Source organism: Tiliqua scincoides, chromosome 4, assembly GCF_035046505.1.
Source record: "Tiliqua scincoides isolate rTilSci1 chromosome 4, rTilSci1.hap2, whole genome shotgun sequence".
Lineage (NCBI taxonomy): Eukaryota > Metazoa > Chordata > Lepidosauria > Squamata > Scincidae > Tiliqua > Tiliqua scincoides.
In genome coordinates, this window is record NC_089824.1 from 165,169,884 (window position 1) to 165,194,056 (window position 24,173).

General features: G+C 43.3%; 1 protein-coding gene across 5 annotated transcripts in view; it reads right to left on the reverse strand.

Moving 5' to 3' along the window:
- Nucleotides 1-24,173, reverse strand: part of ST3GAL3 (ST3 beta-galactoside alpha-2,3-sialyltransferase 3) — a 236,055-nt gene that overhangs the window by 59,661 nt on the left and 152,221 nt on the right. For all 5 annotated transcript variants that reach the window (XM_066623644.1, XM_066623643.1, XM_066623641.1 and 2 more), the window contains 3 exons: nt 15,582-15,676; nt 4,266-4,329; nt 443-538 (listed from right to left, as the gene is read on the reverse strand). In XM_066623644.1, coding sequence (XP_066479741.1) covers nt 443-538; nt 4,266-4,329; nt 15,582-15,676 — 255 coding nt within the window. The remainder of the gene's footprint in view (nt 1-442; nt 539-4,265; nt 4,330-15,581; nt 15,677-24,173) is intronic.

Sequence of the window (24,173 nt, forward strand, 5' to 3'; positions counted from 1 at the left end):
CCTAACCCCATCATAATTCTTCTATGTGCTCAGCGCAAAGTAGGACAACAGAGCTCACTACTCTCCTAAACCACCTCACATTACAGACTGGACATCTCCACAGTAGTTGCTACTAAGGGTTAACAAGCATAGGGCCAAAAAGGGATGTTTACTCAATCTCTCCATTAATATTCTGACAGTTTTTAGTTGCTAACTTTGGTCAAAACAAACTACTGTGATAGATGCAGATAGATGAGAACCTGATTAAGACAGAAGGATCAAGGAATGCATTCCCAGCACAGAAGAAGGGATAAGGCACTGACTCAAAATGTGCAAGAAAACCTTCACCTACTATTTATAGTAATGGAAGCCACAATTGCTGGCTGCTCATCTAGATGTTGAAATCCTATATAGAAAACGAAACATGAATCATCTCCTCCTCTCCCATGCTCAAACAACTCACCTGATAACAATGTCATAGTCATCAATTTTCAACCCCAATGACTTGTTTGCTAGAATGCCTCCATTTCCCACAATAATGCATCGCCGGCAACTGAGACTGGAATTGAAACACAGCAAAAGACAAGTGGTTAACCAAGAAAATTCGCTAGAACAAAGCTGCTTCTAAGTCAAGAACTGATGCAACCTTTATCTACTCAGGCACTGCCAGAAAAATCAGGATGCTGTATTAATTGGCAATAGCCAATTATACGTAGTACAGGTATGAACTGTTATTAACATCTTAACATATAAATGAAACTTTTACATTTAAGATAGCTACCAAAATGTTTCATTTCATAATGAAACAACTGAAAGGAAGAAGTTTGCACTTTCCCATTAAACAGTGAAACTAAGTGCAGATAATTTTCCTTCTCCTGAGGAGATTAGTAACTGCTTAACAAAATGCTACTTAACCATGTGCAGCAGGGTATGATTATATGGCAGTCATCCCAAACATGCAGGGACAGGAACCAATTACATGCTTAAGGTAAAATCATCCACAAACCTTATGGGGGAAATGACAGCTGAAGGGGTCAATAAGCATAAGAACAAGAAACATGGACAGACTGTCCAGCTGGACTTACAGCAAAAGTTGAAGAATGCTGCCTGGCATTCTTCAAGACTTCATATTCCTCTTGTGCAGATACCCCACTCACCCTCCAAGTAGGAAGCACAAGAGTTGCATAAGGCAAGCATTCAGTATATCTTGACAGAATTACCCAGCTATAAAGCTCATGGCAAAACCAAGGAGCCAACTAAACTATTGATTTTTAAATTCCATGAGATGGACTTTTCAGATTATTTCTCCTGCATTTTCCTATTCCTCTTGATGTTAGACATAGCTCCAACTTTAAGCCAATTTTCTCTGGTTCTATAGTAAGCTTCCTGGAAGCTGCCAGTTGTATAGATCCTGTCTGTCTCACACAGCTACTTTATTTGAAAACTATTCATATTCTGTGCCATCTCCTTCCCCAAGCTAAAATTCCCAGTCCAAAGTCCTTTTACTCTGCCTCATCAAGGCAGAGTATAATAGAGTCTCCTGGTAGTTCAGCAGAATATTTTCACAGGATCCTTTATTTATCCTCTTTCAAGTAGAAAGGAAGAACACTGTGTAAGTCTGACATCACCATACACGGATGTTATCATTGAGAAGGTCTCCAAAATGAAGCTTCAGCAGAGAATAGGAACACCAACCAATTATCAATGCCCCATGATCAATAAAACAATCATCATTTCATAAGTACCAACAACATTTGTTGTGAAATGTATATTAAATGCATTTGTTACATAGCACTAGAAAGAAACAGTAGCTTATCCTTTCCTCTGGCTAAACAAATAGCATGTCTGCAGCTTTCAGAATTCAATTTGGTAAGTTACATGTATACTATACTGACTGATTGGAGGTGAGAAGTGCCAGGCTGAGGAAAAGGTGCCTCAGTGGCTCCAGCAATAATGAGAAAGGGAAGAATAGGTAAATTTTGGGACACTGTGAGCATGAAAATGAAAAAAAAAACAGTGTCAGGTTTGAGGCTTCAAAGGATCTTTATAACTAAACAAGGAACACAACATAACAAGTTTACTGCCAATTAAACTGCTGGTAAAGAAGGCTCCATGACTTTGTGTACCTTGGCTCAACGATCTCCGACACTCTTTCTCTCGATACCGAGCTAAACAAACGCATCGGTAAAGCAGCTACCACGTTTTCCAGACTCACAAAGAGAGTCTGGTCCAACAAGAAGCTGGCGGAACATGCCAAGATCCAGGTCTACAGAGCTTGCGTCCTGAGTACACTTCTGTACTGCAGCGAGTCATGGACTCTTCACTCACAACAGGAGAGGAAACTGAATGCTTTCCACATGCGCTGCCTCCGACGTATTTTCGGCATCACCTGGCAGGACAAAGTTCCAAACAACACAGTCCTGGAACGTGCTGGAATCCCTAGCATGTATGCACTACTGAAACAGAGACGCCTGCGTTGGCTCGGTCATGTCGTGAGAATGGATGATGGCCGGATCCCAAAGGATCTCCTCTATGGAGAACTCGTGCAAGGAAAGCGCCCTACAGGTAGACCACAGCTGCGATACAAGGACATCTGCAAGAGGGATCTGAAGGCCTTAGGAGTGGACCTCAACAAGCGGGAAACCCTGGCCTCTGAGCGGTCCACTTGGAGGCAGGCTGTGCAACATGGCCTTTCCCAGTTTGAAGAGACACTTGGCCAACAGTCTGAGGCTAAGAGGCAAAGAAGGAAGGCCCATAGCCAGGGAGACAGACCAGGGACAGACTGCACTTGCTCCCAGTGTGGAAGGGATTGTCACTCCCGAATCGGCCTTTTCAGCCACACTAGACGCTGTTCCAGAACCACCTTTCAGAGCGCGATACCATAGTCTTTCGAGACTGAAGGTTGCCAACTACTAAAGAAGGCTACAGCTGCAAAAAGCTGTTACATCAGAAAAAAGACAGGCACTTGGAAATACTCCTAGGAAGATGAAACAAACATTTTTGATTCAAGAACAAGGAAAATGCTTCCTGCTTCAGTTGGAAACTGCAGTACTGTACAATCAAATCATTCTAATGACAATTCTACTATGTATACTGATTTACAATCCTGATTTAACTCATCCTTACAGCCAGCCTGTAAATGAATCATTCTTCTACCCATGTTAAGATGATAACATTAGAAACTGCACAACAGTGACTTACCGAAACCTCACATCAGAGGAAGAACTTGAAAAAAAAAATTATTAAATTGTTTTATTCCAGTGGCTGGGCTGAAGCTATTCTATAATCTATTAAAAAACAAATGAACAAAAAAACCTGGTTCTGTCCATGGCATCCCACTCTGTCTCCACAGTCTGATTTCCTCACCTCCAAACGCACTTTTATTGAACCTCTCATATCTTTCTTGTCCACTTTTTGATAAAGATGCCACAGTTGTATTAAGATAATTTCCATTGTTACAGCAGTAAGTCCTTCCAATTTTTTTTTTCTAAATTTATGATGTGCATTATGTTTAGTGAGGTATTCTAAATGCTAATCAAGGCAGAGAAGAAAAGCTGACAGAAGTGTGACATGACACTGGGAAGTAGTGGGAATGCTTGGTGGGAAAAATGGGATGGAGGAATCAGATAGCAGTAACTTGGTATACAGCTACTATCAAATACCCAAGAAACTGGTGCTCAGCTCTACTGTGCATCACTAGGTTTGTTCACAATCACAACTCTGAAGCATGTTCTATATAGGACCAAGAGATAAAAGGGAAAACCTCAATGTACATGAACATGTACTCGAGTCTACTGCCCGCGTGAATGAATGTGCATCATCTACTCAATGCTATCAATGCTACCAACAGCTAGTAAAGTTCCCATATCAATCTTGTCACCAGCTCTGCAGTCTCATAGCTATAAAAACTGGATTTAGGAGAGAAGCTATTAGACCAAGCTGCCAGAACAAGCTGAACCTTATATTTTGTCTAAACAGGACTCTACAATTCTGTTGCCTTACCAGCACACTGCAGGGGAGGCTCTGACAAGTTAATGCATTTGTTGAAAGATAGCCAGTTATTTATTTTGAAAAGTAGGCAATTGAGCAGATTGCCCTATCACTAGAAAAAAAAGGTTCTGAAGCTGTCAAAAAACTATCTTGCAGACACTGTGGATGGGAACAAGAATGCCATTCTCAGTTCCTCATTTACTTCAACTGAAATTACAAAGAATCTATAGGTGGGGTTTTGAGCACCACCTAGCAACTACCATGGGCTTTTTAGCCTTCCACATCTATCTACTCACCTGTCAAGGGCTGGAGTAAGGCGGTAATCTTTGGTTGCTGACAGGATGGCTCTAATCAGATGATCTGCAGAAAAAAGAATGTTAGGAAGGTTAATCCATTTTGCAAATTTTTTGAACAAGATTGAGCAAAAAGTCTTCAAGAACCAAGGTGAATGATGAATACATTAAGAACTTGCATCCTAAGAACAAGAAATTAGAAAATAGGTACCTAATATTAAACAAAGAATTTCTAAGAGTTGCACCATCACACTACATTTTCTTCAAGACATGCATCAATTGCATTTCCTGAATAATAAAATCAAACCATTTTCCCTAAAGATCTGCAAATTGCAACACTGCAGTTGCTCTTTAAAAAAAAAAGCTTTTTAGTTGTGTGGGAACTGCATGTGTTCTGTGTTCTGCATAGGTCTGTGCAGTGCAGTCACAGGTGGCCAAGTGTTAGGTGCTGGGAAATAGGGCTTTCTCTAACAAGGTCTCCCAAGAGTTGCTCTCCAGGAGCTCACATCCTGTGCCATCCACTTCCTGGGCATCAGCAAACTAGAGAAATGGACCAAGGGCATTGTCTGAAGTGTAATGCTGAACACAACACTGTCAGTTGCCTCCTTGGCATTATGCCAGGTCAGCACTCTGAGTGACTAACAATAATGAACAGCATAGTATGGAGGGGCAGGCAGAAATGTAGGCCACTTCTAAGCCCATGGTCCTTCCTGCTCTTGCCCAGGTGAATCACAAACCCTTGCTATCTGTGTTGCTTGTGCTGTAGCCTGGATAATCATGACGTAGCATATGCACAAATGGAAAAGATGCACATAACTTTTTAGCACTGAAGCCCCTTTTTTCTGAAACAAAAGATAGTAGTAATGACATAAAGGTTTATTATAATCAAGAGCTTCCAGGTACAGCCATACTGACCATTCTGTTAGGTCTCCACCACCACACATTTAAGCAGTAGGATCGTTTACAAAGCATTATAAGGAAGAACCAAGGGCTGACAAATATGAGCTTGACTTACTAGCCAAACATTTATTTATTTAAAAGATCTATACCCCACCTTTCCATTCTTCCAGAAGCTCAAGCTGGCTTGCATAATAAGACAATAAAAACAGTAAGTTAAAAACATCCAATTTAAAAGTCACACCCTAATTAAAAGCACTCCGAAGTAAAAAGAACTTCAGACTCCTGAAGGAGGCCAGTAAGCAGGAAGTAGTCCAAAGTTGGGCAGGGGGGGGGGGGAAGAGTTCCAGAGGCCAGGTGCTGCAAGAGAAAAGGCCCTATTGCGAATTGTCTCAATATCAAAAAGCCTTATTGCAGACCAACACAAACATCGAGAGATGACGGTACCCACAACAGAATGACCTGTGATGACCTCATGGGACAGGCAGACTCATGCAATAGAAGACTATATTGAATGTGATACAACAGTCCAATCTAGATGTTACCAGTGGCCATCTGAGCCATTCACACTATTAAAGAAGGAAAATTTTATTCATAATTCAAAGAATTATGTAAGTAAAATCAGAGTGCAGATAAATAATGCAAGGATCCCAGGAAGGTGCCTATCATCAAAATAATGATATTCTGATCAATCTTCTTAAAAAAATCATAGGAATTTTCATGGTACTTCTGGTTCATATCGAGGGTCTTATGCTTTGTGTTTGTCTATGCTAGCACCTAAAACTTATGGAACTGGATAGCAGAACAAGGGTGGGAATGCATCATGGAAACCAAGATTGTTTTGAAAAATTGGGATTTACATGAAAATACTAATTCCTCAGGGAGTAGGACTGCATAGGCATAGTTCACTGACGTGAACTGTTCTTGTCCTAGATTGGCCCAAGCACTTAGGAATTACTGAAACCAAAACATTCCATAGTGAGTCAACAGCCTTGAGTGCAGCTGTCCAAATGTGCAACTCTGTAATAGGTACAGCTATAGACACCAAAGAGATCACAGTAAAATTCTTGGGTCACTGTGCAGCATCCCTCTTAATCCAATCCACTTTAGCAGAGCACAGATTCTTAGGCCAGAGTATTACAGGGATGCATTGCATGAGGGCACCATACCCACAGTTCAAATGGATCATGCCCATATAGTGTTATCCTATGAAGTTTTTCTGGAAGCAGACACAAAATTGCTGGCAAACAGTGAAACAACAAAAAAGTTGTTTCCTTAAGATAGAAACAAAGACAGTGGATACCAAGTCCTCTCATTTCCTGAAATATCTAAGGGTGCAATCCTGACTCACCCTTGGGCCTGTGCAAGTCCCTTGCGCTGGCCAAGGTGGGTCTCAAATGTGTCATAAGGCATATTTGCACCTCCTCAAGTATCAGTTGGGCTGGCACACAGAGGCGCGCTGGCCTGCAGAGGATGAATTCAGTCTCTGCGCTGACAGAGGGAGCTAGCCTTGTGTTGGCCAAGCTTGGCCGATTCAAGGCTCTGGGGAAGGTGGGGAGGAGGCGGGAGGGAGGTATTTCAGGGCAGGGGGAGCGCGGGCAGAGGATGGTCCCAGGGGCAGGCAAGTGGGCGGGGAACAGGAGGCGGGGCTGGGATTTGGTTGTTATGCTGGATCCCAGCCCCCATACCCAAGCAGCGTGGAGTGGCTTCAAGCTGCTCCACTCTGCTCGGACTTGTGCCAACTCGGGAGGTGGAGCAAGTCCGAGGAGACCCATTGGGGTTGCAGTGGATTACCTAAGGGGAAGGGGAAGAGTTTCCCCTTACCTTCAGCTAAGCCACTTGGCAGCCCTATCTTGTGCTGGATATAGCGCAAGCCTCCTGGCTTGCCTGTTCCAGCACAAGATGGGATTGCGCTGCACATGTTCTTTGTTTCCTATACTCAGTGCCCAAGCCTACAGGTGCACTATACCAGAGGAATGCACATTCCACAGGCATAACACAATTTGAGGCTGTTGAAAACGTGACACCACTGGAGCGAGTGGCTGTGTCTGTGCGAAGACGGACTGAGGACAGCCACTGATTCAGTTAAAGCCACACAGGTGTTGAGAGGCAGGGAGGGTGTGGAATGGGGTAGAGATGAAGCAGGGTGAAAGGCCAACTGGGTCCAGGAAGGGGCCAGGTTCAGTGCCAGTAGTGGCCACTGAATCTTTATCTCCTTCCAGAACTTCAGAAAGTTCAGAGCAACTTACATGGAAGCTCTCAGTGCTCTTCCAAGCAGGCATTCATCAAGAGAGGCAAGCACATGAACTCCTCTCCACCACACATATTAGATAAGGGGGGTGATGTCACTTCACAGAGAGGACCATTATGCACAATTCTTTCTTCCTTTTCAAAGGGGGGAGATTTTTGTGGTGGTAGAATGGGTGATCACACAAAGAATATCATGAGCTTGTAAGCAAGTCAATCGTCTGTTTTTGTTTTGTTGACTGATTTGGTTAACACATGGGCAGCTAACCTTAGCATATGTGCATTAGACACAAAATAACATTTTGTGTTATTTGTAGCATTTGTAAAGTGTATGGAAAAGACTAATGCTCTGACATTCTAAAAAGAGAGTTAGAGAAGGCTCAAATCTTCATTTCACAAAAGGAGCTGAAACCTGACAAAGGCTGGTGTGATGTTCTTTATTTCTTATTGGATTGCAAATAGGAGCTAGTTAGTTGGCATCCTTCAGTCTCGGAAGACTATGGTATCACGCTCTGAATAGTGGTTCTGGAACAAAATGTCCTCTCCAGTGCGCGAAGCCTCGGTAAAGTAGATATGAAGGATAGACTGTTACCCATGCAGCAAATCCCCCCTCTCCACGTCGCTGAAATGGAATGGAAAGACAGAAGCTAATACGGTTGGTTCCAGTGGCGTCGCAGGAGTTGCCAGAACATAACTGTATTCAGCCATGAACTGCTTCAGGGACTCCGGCTCCGGATTTTGCCTCGAGGTTGACTCCTGAAGCCTTTTCCATAACTGGATGCAGCCACAAGGTAGTGGAGGTTTGGGATCAGAGTTTTCCTTCTCTCAGATGAGCTGCCTTCCCAGGCTCACGAGTCCCATCGACCCAGTGGGACTTATAGGAGCAGTGGGAACTGTTTACATGTTGGGGAGAAGTTCTCCACCCTTCTTCTTCAGGAATAGATGAAGACTGGCTCTCTGTGTGGTCACTGCCTGCTCAGTTCTTAACTATTTACTTTTTTTCCCCAGAAGCTCAGAGATTTCTGGGTCAGTCTGAAGCCCAGATGTGCATAAACTCATTGAAAGCATGCAATGCAATGTTGACCATTCCCATTTTCTACAGCAAAGCAAATCTAAAAACATAATACAAGATTCTTAGAATATATAAACTAAAGTAAAGGGAATGTTCATCATTCTACAGAACAACTGAACAGCCCATATTAATTTATGTAGTAGCACAGGCACATGCAGCAGCACTGAAAAAAGTCACACAACTATCACAGGCAACACTTTCTTATTCACATCTTACGAGGCTACGAGGGATGAAAACTGAACATATGCATCTTTATACTATCAAACTGGTCGCACACAACTCTGACAGTTAAAACTTGCCTGTCCCTCCAGATCTGTAGCTCTGATTCATGTTTGATATCACCAGCGTCTAGTGTTCAAATAATGTTGAACTTGTGACTTGCTAGCCTGGACCTAGTAGCAACACAACTAAACTTTGCTCAAAATCGAATTGAGTGTGATATTGGCAGTTTTGCCTGTTACTGCACTAGCCAGGCTAAAATATTAACAGAAGCTAGTGGCTATGTACTCATATATTTCCTCCAATGCTCTGTCAGCTAGGGTATGCAAGTTCAGAAATCTCCAACAGCAGCATGGCACAGTAATATCATCATGCTGACTTAAGGCAAACTGTGTCTGTGAATGCTCAGCACTACTGCACCAATGTGGTACAATTATGTTATCTTGTGTCATTATCACTCAAGAGTTTTCCTCCTGTTCAACAGTCTGCAATGCTGGGGGAAACTTTCTGAACGGCCAGAACCTAAGCTGTCTTATTCTTTTTAAAACAAAATATGCCTTGCCTGAAAAAAGCCTCATGTTCATTTAGTTAGCTTAGTTTTATGATACACATGAATAGGAATAATGTATGTTCTTCTGCAGATATTGATAAACAGACAACTTGATATATGGACTTCTCTATCATACAGCAGAGGATTGGGCTAGATGACCTTTCAGGCTCTTTAGAGTGTTATAATTCCACAAAAGACTAGAAGCATGACAGATGTACCAGCATTTCCAATATATCTAAGTCGGAAATGGCCCATTGTGCATTTACGATGCAATGTTAGTCTCTTCTGCTCTGACTTGGCTGAATGTGCACTATGCCCTTTGAAAACTGTTGTATTACACCTATGGCAGATGGAAAAAGATGAACTAATGAAAGAAAGGGATTGGAGAACACCCATCATCTTGAAGCATTCGTTACCACAATGTAGCAGCCTGAAAAAATGCCTTCACTGAACATGCGAGGTGGGAGAGAGTAAAAATGAGGAAAACTTCTGCTTGTAGAATTCAACTCCTCCAGACACAGATCTGGGCAAGGAGCCAAAAAGGAGGTATAAAGGCAAATATTTTGGTTCAGTGCAAATTTGAATTTTGATGTTAGCATGCATCTGTATTTTATCAGCAGAGATAAAGTATTATTTATGCCAGGATGCCAGATGTGAAAAGAGACGGCAACATAGCTAAAGGAATGTTTAGAGAATGGCAAAGACTGTGCTTTGTAGTGCTCAGATGAACATGTTCCACTATGCCCTTGAGGGCAACACTTCCACTGTGCATGCATAGCTTTCCACCCTGTAAAGCAATAAAAGACAACGAACAACACTGACTTAAACCTTCTCTGACGTAACGTTTGGCTCCACAGGAATGCTTTTGGAATGAATTCTGATAAAGGGAATCAGTTAAGCTGGCCATCTGCACACACTTTTCTAGGACAGTCCCATCAGAATGAGCCTGGAGGAGTTTATATTTTGCTCATGACATCATTCCAGAAAAATTTACTCAGGTGGAAAATTCTGATTCAACATTTGCCACATACATGTCTCTACAGTCACAATTCAAAAGGGGACTCCAACAGAAACAAATATTTCTTGACTGCTAGCAAAAGTCCTCTTCAGGTACATCAAAAACCGGAAGGAGAGAATGAACAATATGTCCAAATAATTGAGTTATTAGACTTAAGACCCAATGCACATTCCAAAGGTTACACTGTAACAACCAACCACTAATCAGGACCATTAACCAATTGATCCTGACAGTGGCTAGGCTGTGCTTTAACACCAATGCAGCCCATGGGTTCACACCCCTATAAGCAAGACAGGAATTTCCCAATGGTAACTTTTGCATTTGGTGGAGAAATGGCTCTGACAGCTTCTTGACCTTGCCCTGGGCGCAGCTCTGGGTTATGCCTCAGGGCACCAGCAAAGAGCTCAAACAGAATTATGGTAGCATTGGTAGTGGCTGAGCAGACAGGTCAGGATTCATCTAAAGCCACAAATCCCACAGTATGCCCTATAAGACACACATTAGAAGTGCTTTATTCTAGAATTACACACATTAGAAGTGCTTTATTCTAGAATTAAGGTGCTTATACACAGAGAAAGGACAGGCACTTAGAAAGATTAAGAGAAGTATAGCACAGACAATATTCAGCAACATACAAAATAGTAAAAGTTAACTCCTATTCTAACCATCTCTCACAAAGTGTAACTCACTTCTCCTGGATAGATCTTATCAGCTCACCACCATGGTCAGCAGGGATGGGTGACTCAAGCATGGCTTAACTCGAGTCAAGTCACAAGTCTCCACCTCCACAACTTGACTTGTAAATAGTCCTAACAGGGGGACTTTCCAAGTTGCCCAGAGTGTTTTTGTGACTTGTAAAGACTTGAGTCCCAAGTAGTTCCCTTTAAAAAGCCAGCTGCAACTCAATGGAAAAAAATGGGGCTGCTGAAGGGCTCTCTGTGTGTGAGAGAGAGATTTCTCCTTTAATACTCCCCTGAGGTCACATCCCAATATGACCTGATCCTTTGCAACTCTACTCAGAAGTAGTCCCATTTGTGCCAGTTGTTCAATGAGGCTTTCTCCTCCCTAGTAACAATGGAGCCAAAAGGAGCCATGCCATTAGAAAGTGTGATCGCTATGAACCACCTCCCTCCCCCCCGCCTGCTTCCCTGCCTCCTCCCCCTCCCAGCCAATCCTAAGGCAAGAACACCCTTGGGCTCCTCCTTCTGTCCTACATCACCCAAAGAAACAAATCAGACCACCCATCCCTCGTCCAATGATCATCAGTTCCTTCAGAGATGGAAAAGACAGCCTGCTCCTGCCTTTTCCCCCTCCTGTTCAATGAAAAAGCAAAACATTAACCCTTCCATACCTGCTGGCTGGAACTTCCTTACTGCTCGCCTGGTCAGAATGATAGCCCCACAAGGTCTTTCATGCACTGAAAAAAGTAAGCAAGCACACCCAGACACAGACCCGAGTCTGCATGTGTGGGGAATGAGTGCTAAGTCAGTGGCCTCAGACTTGAGTCAATGCCTGAGTCATCGACATGAGTAACTTGAGTGTAAAAGATTCAGCAAAGAACATGTGGTTTGCAACTCAGACTCAACTGCCTGACTAGAGTTCCTATGCCTGGTCACTAAAGCCAAACGTCCTTGATGTGGTGGCAAAAGCAATGTCCAAGTGACAAGAGCAGGCAGGCTAACATCCAGGAAGCGGGAGAGAGACTCCTAATATAATGGTGGATCTTTACACTTGATTTCCAACCTCCAACCAATCAGAAGTTCAAGCCTGCCAAACCTTCCAGTAGGCTACATGAGTGCTGGCTACTTATTCATGGCATCTTGTCCCCCACTTCTGAACTCACAGGTGCAGCTCATCCTTTATTTAAAGATGACCAATTAACTAGTTAGGAGAAAGAATCTCACCTAGAGACTGGCATGGCCACTACTACTCCTTCTCCTCATACTTAAATCCCTCTCCACATACTTAAAGGGGTACACTGTTATTAAACCCAGGCTGCATTCTGTGGAGCAGAGACATAACTCCAGGCAAAAGCTTATGTTGCATATAGGTGATTTAGCCATTTCCATCACATACACCACAGAACCTGCATCACTCTCGAGATAGGATACAGCATATCCAGTACAACAAGCAGACTGCATGGAACAGCAAAGAAATGCAACTGTAGCAATACAAGGACTAAAATAAGCAGAGGAGGAGCATTGCTTCCTTTATGAGGTAGTAACAAATCCTGTGCAAATGAATGTACAATCAGCAGCCCTTTTTCTGGCACAAAAAGCATACTGAGCTCCTTTAACTTAAGCCATAGTCTGTGCCAAATTCTTCTCATTGAGATGTTCAAACCTCTGTGATTGAAACTTGGCATCTGTACGCATGACCTAAGGAAGCCTTCAGTGCAGACACAGAAATCATTTGTCATCAATGCTTGGTGGTGGTGGTGGTCAGGCATATTTATTCTTGGCCTTTGTTGCTTATCTACAATTGTAATTTGGCAGGTGGAAAGCCACCCAGTCACATTTTAGTTCTGGAAAATCCTGTATTTCTAGAACTATTATTCTGAGGCACATCAGGCTTAATGATCTTTAAAGTCTATCCTAATATGGGGAACATTTAGGACTCTGCAATTCAGACTCTCTATACAGGTTAATGGCAAGCCTAAAGAAAAGAGGACTTGCTATTGTGGAGCTGTTGCTGCACAGAATTTGGGAGGTTTCAGGTACATAGTCCATAATCAAAATTGCTGTAAGCTGTCGGGGTCCCCACCCTGCACCCGGGCCCCCACCTTACCTGAGGAGAAGGCTCTGGGGCTGGGGAGTCAGGCAAGAGGAGAGGGGAGAAGCCAGAAGGGCAGGCGGAAGGGCGAGGTGAAGGCAGCACAGGGGAAGAAGGGAGGCTAAGCCAAGGGAAAGGTGGCTCCCAGGGAACTGCCCTTTTTACCTCCCCTGAGAGGAAGGGGAGGGGCTGTGGGGAGGGTAGCTGACCCTACAAAAGCTGGGAGGCCAGTGATGCTGGGGCTGGCTAGAAGCTGGGAGGTGGGTGGCTGTGCAGCCCCTGCCCAGGACCCAGGCAGAAAAAGCCCAGCCAGGGAAGAGGACTGGGGCGCTGGAACCTCCTCTCCCTGAGCCAGTCTGAGGCCTTCTCAGGGCTCCCTTAAAGGGCCAGTCAGCCTGAGCAGAGGCTCTGCCCCAGAAGCCTCACACAAGCAAATCTCATGTGTTAAACTAAATAAGAGGCAATTGAGTTTTCCATGCAGGAAGCCAAGTAGTTCAGCATATAAGAAAGACTATGAAGAGGGAGCCCAGCTCTTCCTGGAACCACTGACTAGGTTCCAAAAAGAAAGACTAAGAAGACTAGGAAGCCCAGTTCTTCCTGGAACCACTGCCTTTCCACAGATTTGCGACCAAACGTCATTCTGTGCTAATCAGTTCAACAATCTACTTGCAGAATGAATAAGTGAAAACTGCCTGGTATGACTGCTAGAAATTCTGAAAAATAACTGTGAGATTATGCAAAGCACTGACAGGATGATCCCAAATTCACAGACCAAAGTAAGTTAATCCTCAAGCCAATGCACAGCAAACAGCTGACAAACAGGCTGAACTGCCTGAACATTTCTGCCAAGCACCTCCCATACAACATGCCATGAAACTTTCTTGACAAGGCAGATCCTTCCCTCAAGAGTTCCTCAGACTCTCAAGCTGCAATGATTCTGGCAGCACTGTGGTCTAGCTCCATTTCAACCAGCATGAGATTAGCCCCAACTGAAGTCCTTAATGAGGTGCTGATCCCATCATCAGATCACTATTATTCATCCACAATGCATCCCCTGGGATAAGCAGAAAAGGCTGATGCAAGAATTCCCAGTGATGTGTGATGCGAGAGGGGTGCCATTTGCCTCTCTCACGCTCCTGGCCTGTCAGCACAGCCATTAGGCACACCGGTTTACAGAGTGTAATAATTCTTCCCTCCTACACATACAAACTTCTTCAGACTGAATCCTGGCACAAAATTTTATCCCATGAGGGCATTAAACAATTCATTCAGCTGTTTTGCTCCCATCACTTCAGCTCTCAGCCATTTAAGTAATGGCAGTTTCTGTTTTTAAACTGAAGAAAATCCAATATAAAACCCTAGATTTACATAACACTGTGATGGTGACACAAGCTGGCAGCAGCATGAAAATGCAAAGCCAAGCCTGCCAGAGACATTCAGTCATCCTAAGCTGAGGTTCTCCATTTTGATTCAGCTTGGCAGTAGAATCTGACCAGCTGTCTGCCTGTGAAATCTAAAAAGCCCTAGTGCCAAGGCCTGGCTGCTCTCTATACACCTTAGAAGCCCACAGATAAGGGTCTGTGCAATCCCTCCCACATTCAATGGAACATTCCTACTTCCATCAGCACTTTCAGTGGGTTTTACAGCTACTCATTCTGGGAAATCTACATAACTGTTTTAAATCAGCAACTAGAAGCGCCTCTGATGGAGTGGGGGGAAGAGAGAAAGAGATAGATTTGGAGGTGCTTACACTAACCAAATTTGACCTGGCACAAAGACAGGGACAGTGAGAACTCTTCATTCTTATACTGGGCATGGACTACAAGAGTGGCAGGTTCATGCTTCCCATACCCTCCTCTCATTTGGACAACTAATGACACTATATAAACTATTTTAAAAAATGTATTTTATTGCCTGCATGGAGCTATGTGGTTTATTTACACTCAGTCCTGTTCCAATTTATCATGCAAAATAAATGTTACTGTGAAATGGTACCACTCTGCCAAGTGCTCTCTTAATGACATTGCGTTGAACATGAGTTCCAGGGCAGCACTGTGATATGGCATATGAGCATATGATATAAGATATTACCATGTGCAGGCAGTCTTGTATTCTGTGCTAAATAACTGCACTATCAATGAGCTGTAAATTATATAAAAATGTGTCCTTTCTGAGATACAGAATTATTTCCAGAAACACCAAAGTCTGCCATTGCCTGCACCTATGCCTCTCTTTCACTCTTTCCAGGGTATAAACAAGGCTAAAACCCAAAATTGTGTCATGTTGGTCCCAAGGTTTCAGAGCACTGCAATGCTGTTCTTTCCCCTCATTCATAAGCGGACACTTGAATGGGGTTTCCAATTAACATAAAAAGGCGTATACTGTCTCCTCCAATATATATTGTAACTATAAGTCCACAAAATCCAAATATTGTAGTCACATGTTGCATGAAAGAAAACAAGAATCTTCTTTCATGTTGTTTCTTGATAAGTCCACTGTTTTATTTAAAAACTGGACTTGCACAGCACTTTAGCACCATCCTACCTTGTCCTTTAATTCCAAAGGGAGGTACAAAGTCCCGGATTCGTGCCCATTTTCTGAAGGAATCATCCAAAAACATTGGAGCTGGCTTGGAGAACCTGGAAAACATAATGAAACAGAATCTTATAAATAGAGAGAGAAACTCAATGAGGAGGCTGGATTTGACTGTCTTAAGTGCAAACTGTAACACCATATGGCCCCAATGCAAGCACTAATGGAGCAAAACAAATAAGGAACAGAGGAAACCTGCAACGATAAACCTTAGGACAGCCCTTGCAAAAGATGTAGATACCAGTCATGCCATTTATGCAGACTCTATGCTGTTAGCAGCCACCTACTCAAACAGAAGCAACACAGAGATCAAAGGAGTTCAACAACTATACAGCTCATAACATGCAATATTCCTGCACATCACCCTATACCACAAGCTCTAGCAAGTTGGTGAAGCTCTCAAGACAAGCTTGGAAGTATAATAATGCATTTTACATCAACATAATCATAATTATTCAGAATAACCCATTGTGTCAGAATTAGCAGGCTAAACCACAAGAAAACAGCTGCTTCCAAACTCAATATGAAGGACAAAGTAAACACTTCTTTAACCATATGCCATATACCAGTCAGCTATTTTTTTCATTAATGAAAACTCAGGGATCCTAACCCATAATGAGACCATGGAGAGAAGAGGGGAACATTTCCCCCTCCCCCCATTCTGCAATCTGGACAAGGCTATTTGACCAGGGAGAAACGTTCCCATTGGCATCCATACAAGGATGATGATAACAATACCTGCTTACCTTACTGCCATTTGTCCTAAGGATTACAAGAAGATTACAATGTATGTAAAGCACTGTGATCCCTCAAAAGTGCTATACAAAGTGCTAGGTATTAACACTGTTAATCTCAGTCAGCAATAGCTCCCTTTGGAGTTTGGTGAGAAATGAACAAAGGAATCACCTGCAATCACTTTTAGAGCAGCACAATAGCAGAAACTGTAGAAGTCACATACTTTCCATGCAGTTCACACAGTGTACTTGAAAGAAGAAAAAAAATGCTCCCAGACAACAGTATAACTTTGCAGATAGAATGCAGACCAAAATCTGATGTATCAGAGACCCTTTCTATTCAGCTGCATATGCGCAGATGCTTCTTTGCTAACTTCTTCCCTTTCTCTAGTCCATACCCTGTCTTTCTCTTACTTGCACAGATTTTAGCTCTTCCTCATCCTGTCTGCAGTGTACTCCCTTTCTTGCAAACATGTTTCCTTTCTAGGCAGCATATACAGCAATCTGATCAGAAACCAACAATGGTAGCCAATTTCAAATAAATATGCACAGTTAGTTCTTTATATTGCTCTTTTTCTTACAGTGGCTAATAGCATTGCCAGATCTCAGGTTTTCAGTCCGAGACTCAGGCTTTAGAGATCCATCTCAGGCTCTCCAGCTAGACTCCTACATCTTGGATTTTGGAAGGCCTAAAAGTTATGGACAACTACCTCTGGTGTCTATTCCTCTCCTTTCCATTCAAAATTTATTATGCACTGCTGACATGCGACTCTATCTCCTCCTCCAGTTGGCCTGGAAGGGCAGGAAGAGGAGGGGATGATGGAATGATGAGGCAGAAGGAGTTTTGCTGCAGCGAAACAAAATGCTTTCATATATCAATCTAATAAAGAAAATACTACAATTTTTCCACTAGAAAAGCTAGGAAAATTCCTCTCAAAACATTAAGATTCCTCCCTGAATGTTTTTTTTTTCCTTTTCCATCTTGTTCAGCATCTTGTTTCACACAGCACCCTACAAAGCTGCCTTTGGGCAGCCCACAAATTGGCAAAAAAGACACCTGCATCTCCTGCAGCTATGCCCCTGCAACTGGTTTTCAGAGATATATAGCATCTGAACCAGAAGGTGGCATATCATATCATGATGAGTAGCCAGTGACAGATTTCTCTTTGAGAATTTGTCAAAAGCCACCCATCATCACATCACATCTTGGGGCAGCACATTTCATAAATTACATGCTGTGTAAAGAAGCACTTCCTTTTGCCTATTCTACATCACCAATCAATTTCATTAGATGCCTCTTGGTTCTAGTGTAGTGAATCCTTTTGCTGTGGGGCTCTACTCTGGCACTGGATTTTTTTTAGTCATTCATTTTTATGTAATGATGTGATGCCAGGTCTACAGAGCTTGCGTCCTGAGTACACTTCTGTACTGCAGCGAGTCATGGACTCTTCACTCACAACAGGAGAGGAAACTGAACGCATTCCACATGCGCTGCCTCCGACGCATCCTCAGCATCACCTGGCAGGATAAAGTTCCAAACAACACAGTCCTGGAACAAGCTGGAATCCCTAACATGTATGCACTGCTGAAACAGAGACGCCTGCGTTGGCTCGGTCATGTCGTGAGAATGGATGATGGCCGGATCCCAAAGGATCTCCTCTATGGAGAACTCGTGCAAGGAAAGCGCCCTACAGGTAGACCACAGCTGCGATACAAGGACATCTGCAATCTGAAGGCCTTAGGAGTGGACCTCAACAGGTGGGAAACCCTGGCCTCTGAGCGGCCCGCTTGGAGGCAGGCTGTGCAGCATGGCCTTTCCCAGTTTGAAGAAACACTTGGCCAACAGACCAAGGCAAAGAGGCAAAGAAGGAAGACCCACAGCCAGGGAGACAGACCAGGGACACACTAAACTTGCTCCCAGTGTGGAAGGGATTGTCATTCCTGAATCGGCCTTTTCAGCCACACTAGACGCTGTGCCAGAACCACCATCCAGAGCGCGATACCATAGTCTTTCGAGACTGAAGGTTGCCAACAACAAGATGCCAGCAAGCTCCATCTCCTGACTCTCAAGTTTGGAGATGCCTCCAACCTGGCAACCCTATTTGCTGAATGTGACAAGTCACATGTGTAAAGTCTGTCAAACACAGTGGAAATATTTTCAAGCATCAACACAACTACAACAGTAAGGATCACCCATGCATGTACTGATTATAGGGTTTATCAATATCTAATCCAGTTCAGATTGACACCAACATTCAGTTTGTTTTTTTCCCCTGTAAAACTACTTGGAAAATCACAAGGCTTGGAGGAGCTGTTGGAAGGAAATACATAGCTCTGCCCTTACACTGGAGGTAGTTGTCAGAACATTTAGGAGACAGGTCTGAAGTGCCTGGAGCATGGCACAACATGACAATTCACGTCAGGAATGTGGCCTCTTTGGCACTACATGCAAACTTTAACCTAATTACATATGATGTATTCTACCAGCATATCCAAGGTGAACTGAAAATGCCAGGGAACTTTTCTGAAGCAGAGAACACCAGATATTGGTAACTGATAACCAAATCCTAAGCTTCCCAGCACCCAATGGATGCCAGGAAACCACCAGGAGACTCTTGGGGGGGGGGGAAGGACAAAGGTTTTGTCTCCTTCCCCTAGGGAGTTTTGTCCCCTTCCCTGGGGAAAGCCCCAATGGGCCTCTCAAGTCAGGGCTGGCTATTTTGCTGCTGCAGACTTGAAAGACTCTGTGTCAGGCCTTCCAGCTCCACATGGAGTTCAGGATCCAGCAGAGCAGAGCTAAGCTGGTCTTACCACCCTCCCCTGCCCCATTCCACTCACTCCCCACCTCTCCCTGCTCTGAAACTACTTCCCGCTGGCTGGCACTGCTGGAGGCCTCTCCTGGTGCCATGAACATGCCTTATGGCACGTTTGCAACACCCAGTACCTATACTGGATCTCAGTACTGGCGCTTTTGAAGTTCAGGATTGGACCCTTAGGTAACACCGACAGAAGTGACTGAAATGTGTCTGATGAACTAAGTTATATTCTACAAAATCATATTTCACAATAAGGGCACAATCATAACTTGTGCTGGAAACAGTTTGGGGCCAAAAGCGGCACAGCCCAAGACCAGGAGAAACCTTTTCCCTTACTCCATGTTGTGCTGCAGTGGCCTCAATGGATTTACTCAGATCTGCACCACCTGACAATGTGGCACAGATCCAAGCGGAATAAAGCAGCCAGGGGCTGCTACACACTACCTGGGAACAAGGCTAGGATCAAGCATAACATAGCACCTCTCTCTCCCTGCCCTCCCACTCCCCGGAATGCCTGCCGTCCCCCTGCCCAAAACACCTCCCTCCCGCCTCTCCCTGCCCTCCCCACACCCACCCATACCCCTGCGTTAGCTGAGCTTGGCTGGCACAACTCACCTTCTCCCTGGTGCCCATGTTGGCATGGGGAGGGTGGTGCACAGACGTGAGCCATCCTATCTCCCCTCAGAATGGCACAAAAGTGCTTTATGGCACTTTTGCAACACTCCTGGGCCAGTGCAAGGGACTTGCGTTGACTGAAGTAGGGGTTAGGATTGCACCCTAAATTTTTCTTTAAAATGCACCAGTATCCTTTGTTGTTGTTGCAAATTATTCTATCCATAGGAGAGAAAGAAGGGTGCCTCCCATGGTAAAGACAGAAAATTTCACAAAATTTCTTCCTGTGTGCTTTAAAAATTAGGCACCGGGGGGGGGGGGGGATTCAGTCTCTGTTGTCAAATTGTTTACTAAACACTAGAGAAGTAGAGAAACCTCCATGTCATTGCTATTATTGTTAACAAGGTTTACTTTTCATTTGAGGTTTTTCCATATATGTAATGTTTTCTGAATTTCTGAATCAAGTTTTTTTTTTAGCTTCAATGCTAAACTGAAGATCGCATTGGATACAGAAGATATCCAATCTTCTGTATTGGATACAGAAAATAAACATACAGCATACCAGACTGACAGAAGCCCAGTATGTATGCAATACATCTGTTTTAGAAACTTGATTTTAAGGATTATATGTATAATTTGTAAGAATATGCATGGTCTCAAAAATTAGATTTCTAAAACACACATATACAACTATTTTGTTTTGCCAACACAATGAACTCTACCTGTTTCAGAATCAACCACCTCAGGTTTAAACTGACACTTAACACACAAACAACAGATCTGATTTAATAATCTGTTAGATTGCTAAATCTATATAGCAATCTAGATAGCAATCTAATCTGTTAGATAGCAATCTGTTAGATTTAGTATCTGATTTAGCAATAAAATGGCTGGTGAGAAACAGATAAAACGTGACAATACATTCATTTCCATGTAATCTAAATGAACTGCAAACAGAAATGGGCAATTTTAAGAGACATGGATACCAGATCACATATCAACAATCCTACCCTCCGCTAGCCCATAGTATGCAACAGTACTGGCAGCACCTCTGCTGCATGCTATGGGCCAGCGGCAGATCATGCTGCGGCAGAGAAATAAGTAAATTCATTTTTACTTATCCACTCTCTGAGCCACGATCCCCAAAGGGTCTACTCAGATCTGCATCAGCCCTTTGGCTGGCATAAGAACATAAGAACAGCCCCACTGGATCAGGCCATAGGCCCATCTAGTCCAGCTTCCTGTATCTCACAGCGGCCCACCAAATGCCCCAGGGAGCACACCAGATAACAAGAGACCTCATCCTGGTGCCCTCCCCTACATCTGGCATTCTGATTTAACCCATTCCTAAAATCAGGAGGTTGCGCATACTCATCATGGCTTGTACCCCATAATGGATTTTTCCTCCAGAAACTCGTCCAATCCCCTTTTAAAGGCGTCTAGGCTAGACGCCAGCACCACATCCTGTGGCAAGGAGATCCACAGACCGACCACGCGCTGAGTAAAGAGGCATAAGTACAAGAGGGCCCAAGGGGGTGTATTGAGGCCTGGAATGGGGAATTAGATATCTTCACCACTACTGCTATCTGCTCCTTTCCTCCCCTGACAAGTCCCTATTCCCAACCTGATCCTCCTCCTCCCCACCCATGGCCCACCCCACCACCAACTTACCAGCACTGGTGGTGGCTGGGCATGCCGGTGGCAGGTGTGCATGGTTGCCAGCCATTCACGATGACAGGCCCATTCCACATGCCATCGCTGCAACTGCAGTGCCAGTGGCCTGAGCCTTCCATCGACAGAACACTCATTCTGTCAGTGGAAGACCCAGACAGGACTGAGTCGTTAATCTGCTATAACATTCAAGGTAAAAAAAGGAGTCTTAACTGCATGATTCTCTTTCATTCTAATTGTTAGTAATGCATTTTTATTCGACAGCCAGGTAGTTTTATTCCTTCCCTCCTCCCTTACAATCTTCTCAGATTCCATGTGCCTTTCTATATAGGTATAACCTAATTATCCACAGATTTTTCACCCACGGTTTTATCTCAATGAGATGAGAAATTAAAGAAAAACGTCCCTTTTTAAAACAGCCTTGCATACCATTGTAAAGGGGGAGAACTGACTGCAGTCAGACAATCAATCTCTCTCTCTCCAGAAACTTAGAAAGACTTCACTCCTAGGCAAGTGATCCCTCCCTTCCCCATGGAGCATGTGAAAATGCAAAGCAGAAGTGATTAACGCCCACTTTGTATTCTCTTTGCATTCTCCCAGTGAAGGGAGGGATGGAAAGGAGCGAAGCCTTTCTAAGCGCCTAGAGAGAGATTGCTTGCTTGCTTGATTGTCTGCTTGCTACCACTCTTGTGCACTACAAAAGTAAGCAAGGCTGTTTTGAAATCACTGAGCAAGGGGACACTTTTTTTTAACAGATTTCCTTTAATGCAATTTTTGGCAACCCAGGGCGTTCTGAGAACAGAACCATTGCAGATACCAAAATTCAACCTGTACTGCCTATTCCTCAAGAAAGCTTTGGTTGCCAACTCTAAACACAACATCTACAGTAGTAGTCACACTACCAACACCAGCTGGATTGTTTTAAATGGGCTTTGCAATACTCTCAGAACTGGATCTGGGCTAGATCATGATGCTGGCTGACTCTCTACTCAAGGAGACAGGCTCTTTACTGTCTGTAATAGCACTGACCTTTTTCTTTTGTAACATAAGCTCAAATCATACAATCGGAGCAGGCCAGCATTCAGCCAAGAAAAGTAGAATCTTTCATCCTTTTTCCTCTGAATATTATGAGGAAGAGAATGTCCAGTAAAGTCAGCTGTCCCACAGATGCCTGATTTGAAGGGCCAAAATGTACATGGATGAAAACAAAACCAGAGCAGTACCTCCCCCCTGAAACTTATCTTTATTTACAGAGAGTCCTCCTTTATATACACTCTGGAAAGCTGTTGGAACGGACACATTTAATATATTTATGAGGAAAAACAACAACTTGGAGTGAATTTAATATATGGCTCACACATTTTCAAACCAGTGCTGGAGAAAGAAGAGCAAAAAGTGCTAGTCTGATCAGGTCCAAACATCATACAGTATCTTGCACGTGAGCAAGAAAGTACCTTCGTGGATAATGTAAACTTGGGATAGCTCCAAAGCTTGTTTTTCAGACATTTATGGCTACAGAAAAGAGAAGCGTCCTTCAGGCCCCATTTTGACCTAAAAGCTATTTCTGTTTAGACTTTCATGTGAGAGCCAGCTGTCTTTGCCAAGAGGCAGTGTAACTAAGCATTTGCCTGCATCCCAACTTTGGTTGCACCCAGGACCAGGATAAGAGCAGCTTTTCACTATTCAAGTGGCTCAGACATATTTCCTTCCTTCAACCTGAAGTCACAGTTTTCCTTAGTATTATCAGTCATGATGATGTAATTTATTGTGTGACAAATTGCTGCCATGTAATACTCCAATGACATAATAGAGCCTTTCCAAGGCACAGATGGAACAACATGAAAGCAGGAATGAACAAAAGTAGTCTTTTTGCTGGTGAGGTTTTCCTAACACATGTAAACAAGTAGTGACATTTTCAGAAGGTTTTTTTTAAAAAACATTATTAATTACTAGTATTATTTAAGTGACAAAAGTTTAGAAAGGATCGTCCTGCCTCAATCCATCTGGCTCTGCTACAAAACATACACACTGAACTGCTTTGAGAATCAAAGCAGAACCATTTATCCGGAAAGTGGGATAAGTTTGTTCTTTTGTAAATAGGATACAGTGTGATTGGGGAAAGGGAGCATTCATATCAGTTTAAGTATTTCCAAAAGGCAGTCATGTCATCCATGTTAAGTTCATTTTGTACACTATGTACTGGAGCTACTTTCTAAAAAGAGAGAAAAGCCATTACTGGGGAACAGCAAAGCCTATGTTAATTGGTTATATGGCAATCTGAACAGAGAAATAGTCCAAATAACACTCTTCAGTTACACTTAACAGGAATTCCTTTCCATGGCATTTCAAAATCCATCAATGTTTCAGCACAGGCCTTTCTTTCTTTTGAACCTAATGTCAGAACTTCCTCGAAACAATATATCCCAACCCTGTGCACAGATATGAACACCAAGTCTAACAATTACCCTTTTCTAAACATTTTTCTCAATCCATACCAGCAAATCTTGATGGCTCCCTCTCTTGAGACCTTTCGGCAAGGCCTGAAGACCCTTCTGTTTAAACAGGCCTTCTGAGTTCTTGGCCTTTTAACATCTTTTTAACATCTTTTAATATTTTTTACAGGCCTGATTCTTTTATGACTTGCTGCTGCTCTATGCTCTTTTTACCTATTTTTTTTACTCTGACTGCTGTTTTTAGTATGTGTTAATATG